The 10,205-nt window shown below is 37.1% G+C and overlaps 1 protein-coding gene across 1 annotated transcript; it reads right to left on the bottom strand.

Annotated features, from left to right (window-relative positions):
* Positions 1-1,379: 1,379 nt before the first annotated feature.
* On the bottom strand, positions 1,380-4,944 carry LOC145137205 (E3 ubiquitin-protein ligase WAV3-like). Its single transcript, XM_079071344.1, has 2 exons — positions 4,394-4,944; positions 1,380-3,399 (listed from the first exon to the last, which is right to left on the bottom strand). The coding sequence occupies exons 1-2, from the start codon at positions 4,616-4,618 to the stop codon at positions 1,594-1,596; spliced, it is 2,031 nt and encodes a 676-aa protein (XP_078927470.1). The 5' UTR covers positions 4,619-4,944; the 3' UTR covers positions 1,380-1,593.
* Between the last annotated feature and the right edge of the window lie 5,261 nt (positions 4,945-10,205).

The following is a 10,205-nucleotide window of genomic DNA, read 5'->3' as shown; positions in this document are numbered from 1 at the left end:
TAAATATTTTATATGTATAAAATGTTTATCTATTTTAGCATAGCTAATTATTAGTTAACAAACGTTTTTTAAGTTTGCTTTGAAAAGTTTAAGTATTAATTAAAAAATATATTTAAATTTTGATAACACGAAATAATTTTTTAAAATTTAAATATTAAAATTTTATATCGAACCAATATAAAATTTATCGTACTTAAATGTAAAAATATGTTTTGGTTTTGGTTTCGAAATATAAATACGGTAAAATTTATATTGGTTTGATATAAACTTTTAATATTTAAAATTTAAAAACTATTTGGTTTTATCAAATTTTGAATATGTATTTATATTTTATATGTTTATAATCTTAAGGGTTTTTATATAAAATATTTATAAACTTAAGGGTTTTTTTGAAAATAATATTTTATGGTAACCTGAACACCTGGTATTACAGTAAAAATGGCAAAACCAATTTTCGATCAAACTTAAGACTTTTTATAGCATTGTTCCATATCAATATAACGAAAATATAGATTTTTTTTTCACCTTTCTACTTTCCTACGGTGCATTCAACCATTCCAGCTTTATCATGCTAAACAAATGAGATTGCAACACCTATAACTAGAACATAACAACACAAATCAAATAGTTTAAATTCAGTTTTTATTACACAACCTCCGGATAATTCTTGATTAAATATACAAAATCAAAAACCAAAAACCTTGAAAGAACCAAAAACCTTGATAGCGATGTAGTAGAACCTGAAAACTGAGAACCCGACGTCGAACAAAACCAGGTTTATTAAACTCAAAACCACTCAAAACCCAACATCGAACAAGATAAGGTTTATATTCTGTTCAGTTTTGGCTTTAGGCATAAACCAAACCAAACCGATTCATGTCTATCCATATCAAATTTTATTTTATCTTTTAGGTGATCATCTTATACTCATACATAATAGTATAATACCATGTTATTTGCTATAGAGTTTGACTTATGTTTGAAAGTATATGATATTCCCAAAAGTTGAAATACCTTTTGTGAAAGCATCTTAACATCATTATAACACTTTAATAAAGCAAATATTCGTGGGATATTTGTTTGAAGTCAAATGGGCATAATGGAAATGACATACTAGTATCAAAAAGTTTGGCCATGATCATGATGGGTGGCATTGTGGCATGGGCCATTATTGTGCAACCAAAAGCCAACAGTGGTTCAATTCAATCATCCTCATCCTCAACTCAATTAACCAACTTTCCATCATGCTACAACATCTCATCATTGACTTCTTTAATTCTTATAATTAACTTAAATTCACGGATATTCATGATTTTCAAGTTATCATTTTCCAAAACCAAACAATACATCCAAAATATATTTAAAACATTATGTAAAAGTTGTGAAAGAATAAGATTGCACGTATATATATATATATTCATTGTTACATGACCATAAAGAGAAACATATACCCCATAAAAACCCGGTTCAAATTATGTACATCACCACAAAGGCACAAAAGAAAACAACATTATAACCCAAAATACAAAATCATGAACCCTAATTCCCAAAACCATTTATTCCCTTTACACAATTATATTTCCCTCAAATCCCTCACCTCGGTCTCGGTCGAACCAAATTAGCCTGAGACCGAGTCAACATCTGAGTCATCGATGGAGTCTGATACGATTGAACCAGGCTTGAACCATCGGTCGAGTCCCCACGAGCCGTGGCTCGTTGCCATGAATGTGAGCTCAAACCCGATAAGATATAAGCCCGACCCGATGCCTCATATACATGTCGGCTAGCCATCCTCTCTTGCATTTCCTTAAGCTCCGCATCTAGAGCCATACAAAGCCGGTCCCCTGACCTAGCAGACACGGTTCCCGATAGAACCGCCCGACACCCCTCGAGTGCACCCACGGCTCGTGTCAAATCACCCTCTTCCGCTGCTTCTCTCGCTTGTACCATGGCTTCGGCCGCTTGTAACCGGTTCCTTTGTCGATCAACTTCAATCGAAACGACATTTTCACTCCCGACTTTTTCTGGTCTTTTAATCGTAACATTTTCGGTTTCTAATTTCACGGTTTCCTTTGTGAATGGATCGGTGTAATAGCAACGTACTTTGAATAACGAAGAAGTCAACTCTTTTTCTTTTGGCACGTTGACCAAGGCAAGAAAATCACGTTCCTCATCGGCGTACATATCGCCGACATCGATGATGCCGGATCTTCGATCCGGCATCAAGTGATTCTTGTAACTTCCGGCTTTTAAAGATTTAAGACGAATTCCCGGGTTTTCGGTTTCGATAATCAATTGTAAACTTTTCACCACAACACTCAAAAGTCCACCAATACATTGAGCAAATGCATCTTGAATCACACTTTCGGTTTCAATAAACGAAAACGTCCCCCCGGAGATTTCAGAAATCGAATGCATCAATGACGCATCATGATCCGTTCCAAACCCGAATGTATGGACCGGAATCTTAATTCCGGTTCCGACCCCGGGAAGAAGTAATTGATAGTTTGACCGGTTCTGGGCACCGGAATTGGAATTGGAATTGGAACTGGCGGTTACAGTTACGGTATAAGTATCTTGTCCATCGGATAACAATATTATACTCGCGACCGGATTTTTCTCACAGCGATCTTCCATCACTTTCCTACCCTTCCTCAACCCTTCGGCGATATTCGTGCCGCCGTTTGCCGCCAGAGAGTTAACGGCTTGAAGCGCATGTTGCTTCCCGGAATCCGACATTTTCCGTAGCGGAAACAACCGGCGGGCGGTGGAGGAGAACGCGATCACCGCCAGCCGGTCCGCGGGCCCAAGGTTTTGTATCACAAAACCCATGGCCCGTTTAAGTAACGCGAGCTTCGTGCCCGCCATACTACCGCTTATATCAAGAACCGTTACAAGGTCAACCGGGGCCCGTGGGGCCCGGTTGACCACAGTTTGACCGGGGTTGACTGAAGTAGAAACCGGAGCTTTTAGGTGGATCAAAACTGTAAAATCATCGGTGGTGGTGAACCGTGGGACCGCCGGAACTTCGGTGTAAGTTTCCATTTTTACCCTTTGTGAATCTAATCCATTTGATGTGGTTTTTGAAGATTGGAGATCTAAGGGTTCATCATCGTTGAAGACCGGCGGCTCGTTCGCCGGAAAAACAGCGGCGGTGACGTGGCGGTTGGAGTTGTGTTGCGGCGGAAACTGGCGGATCACCGCCATTACCGGATTATTTAAACCGGTTGAAACTTGTAATGGGACTTCTTTCCATTTTGCACGACAAATTGGACAGATTTGATTGCCATGTTTTACATTTGAAGAAATACAATGAAAATGGAATGAATGCGAACATTCTGCTGTGAAAATTGCTTGACCTTCTCCCCTTTTCATTGATGTCAAACATATTGTGCATTTCTGGAAGTTGAGATGAGTCGAGTTAAATGTGAGAAATAGCAACTTACTTTCATTTCATTTTTATATATTGTCTTTTTATTAATACTTTACAAAAAGACTGTTTTTATGTTGTAAGAAGAAAACATGAACGATTTTGCTACTACTACAACTGTCATAAAAGTCAAAAAACATCAAAAAGACACGAACAAAACAACCGAATCGAACATAGGGTTTGACGTAAGTTTTTGGTTGTTTTTAGAAATTCCGTCTTATTGTTTAATTCTTTTAGTTGATTATTAAGTTAAAAAGATAACACAGTCAACAAATGAGGCCGTTTACTTTTTGCACGAGGGGTATAATTATAATTATAATATAATCCTCTTATATTGACAATGAAAGGTAAAATGTGAACAAATCCCCGAAATAAGTATAATATATAAAGATGTCATGTTTCAACGATTAATTAATTGGTTTAGAGGACCATTTATTCGTTAGAAAAAATCAAATTTTAAATTTTAAATATAGTATATGATGTTCTTGCTGAGAAATAAACAAACCATCAAGTTTCTTCTAAATTGGCGTAAAAACAAATAATATTGTTTTCTTGTATTGTAATAAATAACCTTTTTCATTGGTTTTTGATGCATCCTAATTTTTACTTTTTTTAGGCTTCCTGTTATAATCTTTTTAATTTCCTTGGTTTTTGGTACGTCCGAATCCGAACTTCACTTTTTCTTCGAAAAATAAGGTCAAAAATAGTAAAGCAGGCAAATTTTCAAAAGAAAAATCTTGATTATGAACGCAAATTTTAAGAACAGCTTCCAAGTAAAACAGAAGAGAATACAAAATCTAACCCGACAAATTCAAAAAAGAAAAAAATTATATCTCAATTCTTTGTTTCATAAACTTTTTAATCGAGAGAAAAATTAAAACACCCACATGATGACATGGATATGAAACTCAAATTATAGTTGCTTAGATAAAATGTAGAAAATGAGGAGTTTTAAGAACAAACCTTAGAAGACCTGCTAAAGCTTGTAGACAAGCGTAAGGCCGGAGACCACGGCCGAGGAGCAGTGGCAGAGCCTCCGAGGCTCCGCTGGTCAGACGCCGGAGACAATAACGCAGCGTCGGAGCACCTCTCCGATTGGGGTGGCGAGACGTCTGCATCGGCCGGAGGCACATATACACACAAATTAGAACCCAAAGCCATCTTCACTTTCCTCCATTTACTTCCCATTTCACCAAATCCGTTGGAATTAAAGAAGATCTGGAAGTGGGTGTTGAGCAGGATTAGGTGAAATTGAAGGTGATAAATGGGGGTCGAAGAAAAATTGGGGGAAATAGGTGAATAGCACGGAAACCTAGAAGGGGTTTTAAAGAGGTGTGGAAGGCTACGACTGAAGAAAAAGGGGGTTTACAGTTCAGAAGATAATGAATGGTGATGGGGTTGATTTTACAAGAATTGTGTACTCTTCTTGGCGGGCATTTATTGAATTCGATAGAGGGGAGAGGAGGAAGGGAAAGAAGAATGATCTACTCTTTCTATGTCTATTTTCTTTTTATGGGGTATTTTGTTGACTTTGGGTTTTTGAGTCTGTGGGGAATATTATCGGAATAGTACAAAAACTTTACCCTAAATTCCCATCCACTAAAGTTTTTTGTTTTATTTTTTTATTTTTTTAGAGTATTACGAAACAAACCATCAAGAAGCTAGAGAAACTTACAAAATACAAGCATAAAACGGAGAGCTACACCAATCAAACCGATTAACATAATTATGAAGAGATTTATATTTAATCAAATTATACGTTAATAACGGGATATTCGTCTTTAAGGGAGAGCTCCTCGAATTATTGAACACCAAATTGTTACGAGCATTCCAAATCACCCAAATTATTGTATAAATAGGGTCAAACAAAGTTTCTTCCTATTTTTTCCATGAGCTTGGGCATTCATAACTTTTAAAATGGCTTATCTACTTGAGGGAGGAGAAGAAAAGATCAAACTTCACTTGCCTAGCCAACTCGATACCTATACCAAGTAAGAGCACTTGAAGAAAACATGATCGATAGTTTCTTCCTCATCATTACAGAAAGGACAGGTAGTGTTATTTAACGAGACTCCAGGCAACAACAAACTATGAGCCACCGAAATCATGTCAAGTAACATGCGCCAAACGAAACAGTTGATCTTGATGGGCACCCAACTGACCTAAAAAATCCTTGTAAATAGTTATCCACCACAATCTTATTCGCCATAAATCTCCTACATGACTGAAACTCCCCGAGGCATCTCCTTTCCAGATCCCACTTATCTGGATCAGAAGACAGTCTTAAATCTACCAACAAATAACTCAATATCGAAAGTTCAACTGATTCCTTCTCTCTTCTCGAGTCTCTCTTCCACAACCATTGAAAGTTTACCTCATTATCAAAAGACAACCTTTTTATAGATAATTTTTTAGAGATTCAGTGTTATACAAGTATGGAAAATAGTCCTTACGGATGACATCCCCAAACCACTTATCTTTAAAAAAATAAGTGGAATTTCCAACTCCCATATTTCTTTCGAACAAATCATCAATATTGATGCTCCAATCTTCCAAATCCCATATAACATTGTAAATTGAAAGCCAAGTACCTGGAATCCTACTCTTCATAAAAGGTTTACCGTCAATTCTGCTAATATTATGAAATAATTTGATGCATGATGATCAAAAGGAATTGCTTTCCACTTTCAAACACCACAACCATTTTACAAGGAGTGCTAGATTTAAGGATCCAAGACACCCTACCTAAGACCACCGTTATATTTAGGCCGAATCACAACATTCCAAACCACCCAATGGATTTTCCAGTTGTCAATACCACCATAAAGAAACCTTCTTCTAACACCATCCAATAACTCGATAACCTTTTTAGGGGCTTTAAAGAGAGCAAAGTTATAAAGAGGAAGGATGCTCAAAACAGAATTAACAAGCATGAGTCTACCCCCAAAGGAAAGATTCTTAGTTTTCCACATTGAGAACTTGCTTTTGAATTTCTCAATAATAGGAAGACAATTCCTAGTAAGCTTCATGTTTGCACCTATGGGAAGACCAAGATAGGAAAATGGAAAAATAACGGCCTTACAATTGAAAATATTAGCAAAACGGTCAATATCAACAAACTCCACTCCCACTCCAAAGACCTTACTATTATAGAGATTAACTCTCAACCCGGAAGCTAGATATAAGCATCTTAGCATTCTATTTAAATTGATGAGATTAATTCCGGATCACTCTCCCACAAAAGTTACGTCATCCGCATACATAAGGTGAGATAGATAAGGTTCGTTATTAGGTTAGGAGATACCTTGAAAGATATGATGATCACAAGCTTCCTTAAGAGCAACACTAAGACCTTTAATATCAATTATAAAAAGGAAAGGAGATAAAGAAACTCATTGTCTGATATCTCTCTTAATCTAAAATTCTTTAGTTGGAGAACCATTGACCAAGACCAAGTCGAACGTATTATCAGAATCTGCTTTGAAAATTAAAACTTTCTTTTTGTTCTTCTTCGCCTATAAATATAACTCATTCAAGACAAGCGAGCCATCGAGAATGCTCCTACCTGCAACATAGGTCGATTGCTGAAAGAACCCCTTTCTATACTTTCATATTTCTGAAAGACCCAAACTTTCATACTTGACAATATAGTTACTCCAAAACATGCTACATGCATATTCATAAAACAATATTTTTACATTGATAAAGTCATTACAAAAGATTGGATACAAACCGACTATGTTTTAAGATTTTACATGACTACCCAGGATATTGTAATTTTATACATACATGAACTGAAGTACAAAAGTATTATTACAAACTATTCTAAGTTTTCCAACTATACTGGGTGCTTATTGCCTGCATTATGTTAAAACATTGGGAGGGGTAAGCGATAACGCTTAGTGAGTTCAATAATAGATACAATATAACGTTATGTCATATATATATATACCAATATGGCAGAAGCAATTAGAAGCAAGGAACAACAAAGACATAATGTGATAAGCTTTCCCTAACAATCATTGATTTTATTTAAATATATACCATCATTTAGACATAACAATTTCCATACTTGATAAACATCAATAACGCTTCGGCCCAAATGGCACTGAAGACAAACAATTTCTGATTAACATTAATGTAGATTTCAGGTTTTCATGCCCTGTCTAACCATATGCCAATGCCATAGAATAGAGTCATTCACTTACTGGGGGACATGCTCTACCTGGCCAGAGGCTACATACCAGTGTCACTGTGAATCTGAGTTCGTAAACTGATCACATGGTCAAGGGTATAGCTTTGCTATCATAAATAGCAGAAATAAAAATAACACGGGAAAATACTCAGGAATAACATTCTACCGAAGCCAAAGTGATGCCTATTTCATACACTTCATGGTCAACGGTTCATACCAATACCCAAGTGATGCCTATGTCATACACTTCAAGTCAGAGGTACAGTCTTGCTATAAAAATAGCGGATACAACAACTCGAGATGATAACATGGAAACGCACATAGCACATATAACACATAACATACAATTGTTTCTACATATTAAACTCACCTTGAATTAACCGGGGGTCAAAATAATAATTTGGGCAGCATTTCGGCTCTAAATATGACTTTCGTCGTTGAAAACCAGGCCTTGCGAAGGTAGAGCTTCGAAACCGAAAAGATAAATTTTCCGGGCTTCTCGGGAATCTCGGGGTGCGCTTCGGGCTTTGGAATAAGTACCGGGGCTTCGGGGAAAGTCGGAATGTAAGAAAATGTTGAAAAGGGGTGAAAAAGACCAAAATTCAAACATGTAACCGGGAGGTCTCGCACCCTTTATATAGGTGCGAGCCTCGGATCCGAAGCGAGGAGAGGAGGGCATGTGTGCGAGGCTCGGAACACGCGGCAGCAGGGCGAAGCTTCGGCCGGAGAGCTGGCTGCTTCGGATTGGGTCGACTGCTTCGGTCCAATGGGAGGAGGACAAGAGGGTCGGATCACGTGTTGCATGCGAGGATCACGTGTGACATGCGAGGATCACGTGCTTCTTCGGACACCTGTGCGACACGCGTCGCTTCTAGGACATGCCACGCAGCAGCTTCGGACACGTGGCCAACTCCGAGCGAGGGTGACGTGGCAATCACTATTCATGCGAAATTTCTCGAAGAATGTGCCCAATATTGTAAAATCCATAACTTTCTCATACGAACTCCGTTTTTGACGTTCTTTATATGCACGCGTAGAGAAAATTATGCTCTACAACTTTCGTTTAGACTTAGTCAGAAAATTTTGACTTTATTTTTATATTATTATTTTTAACAGACCGGGACTGGTAAATCCGTTAAAAATTCATAACTTCTTCATCCAACGTCCGTTTTCGTCAGAGTTTTTACCATTGTACTGCTAATGACGAGACCTTCGATTCTCGTTTAGTTTGTGTCGGCTAAAAATCACTCGATCTAAAATTCGAGTTTTTAGCTGTCTACTGCTACGCTGAAACTTGTAAAAATCATAACTTCCTCATACGAAGTCAGATTTTGGCGTTCTTTTTATCGAACTTCTCGGTTTAACGAATACTACGACTTTCATTTAGATCACTAAGGCTAAAAAGTAGTTTATCAAAAACTCACTTTTTACGTCATTCGGCACCATGTCGGTTTTATCGCGGATCTTCGATTGGTCATAACGTCTTCGTTATAACTCGGATTTCGACGAGGTTTTCGCCTACGTGTTTCTAACGAGATTATATACAACTTTCAACAATAAAATTTTACTTATTTCAAGTTTTATATTTTCGCTAAATTTCACTATTTAGCTTTTAATTGGAATCTCATAAGACTTCCAATAATTTATGAGTGATTCTAAACATAGTTTTACCTTATTTCTAGTAAAAACTATCTGTTAGAACTCAGTACTCAATATCACATAATATTTCATAATATTATTTATATAAAACACGATCTCAAAACGTGTATGTTACAAATACCTCCTCCTTTTGAGAATTTCGTCCCCGAAATTACATCGATTAAAATAAATGGGGATATTTCGCTCTTATCTCATTCTTATTCTCCCTAAGTATAAGTTTATTATCCCGTTCCACCTTGGATAATGGTACCGTTTCATCATATATGCTCAAGTATTTACGTAGATATCTTACATGAAATACATCATGAATACCTGCCAAATCTTCAGGCAATTCCAAGCGGTATGCTTGTTAGATAATTTTGAAAAGTCCAATAAATTTTGGACTCAATCTCCTTTTCTTCTCAAATTTCATAATACCTTTCCACGGGGTTACCTTCAGTATCACCCACTTGGAATTCTATGGATCGTCTCCTCCATTTCTACACAGGTCTTTTGTCGATCCTGGGCTACTTTCATTCTTTCTCGTATACTTTGAATCTTATCAGTGGTGTCTTGAATCATTTCAGGACCACCAAGGATTTTCTATCCTACATTATGCCAACATAATGGTGTTCACAGATACTACCGAACTCTAAGACATATGCACGAAGCATATCTTCTACTGCTTGGATTGTTCTCTCCGTCTAATCATCTGTCTGGGGATGATAAGTTGTGTTGGGAGTAACTCGAGATCCCAATTCACTCTTCATACTCACCCAAAAGTGAGAAGTGAAGCGAGTATCACGATCGGAAAAAAAAATCTTTAGTGGCACACCATGTCTCGCCACAATTTCGTCTAAGTAAACTTGTGCGTATTTCTTCATTAGAACCGTTGTACGTATGGCGAGAAAATATGCACTCTTAATCAGCCGGTCGATAATT

Source organism: Lactuca virosa, chromosome 9 (assembly GCF_052849685.1).
Source record: "Lactuca virosa cultivar CGN04683 chromosome 9, Lactuca_virosa_CGN04683_v6, whole genome shotgun sequence".
In the NCBI taxonomy this organism is placed as follows: domain Eukaryota; kingdom Viridiplantae; phylum Streptophyta; class Magnoliopsida; order Asterales; family Asteraceae; genus Lactuca; species Lactuca virosa.
This window is presented reverse-complemented; position numbering and strand designations above follow the sequence as displayed.

What these genes read in the sequence shown, in the direction of transcription:
- LOC145137205 (XM_079071344.1), bottom strand. Translation starts at nt 4,618, where the DNA reads ATGGGAAGTAAATGGAGGAAAGTGAAGATGGCTTTGGGTTCTAATTTG. An exon ending in GCTTTAGCAGGTCTTCTAAG is followed by an intron (nt 3,400 to 4,393) that starts GTTTGTTCTTAA and finishes CTCAACTTCCAG; the next exon opens with AAATGCACAATATGTTTGAC.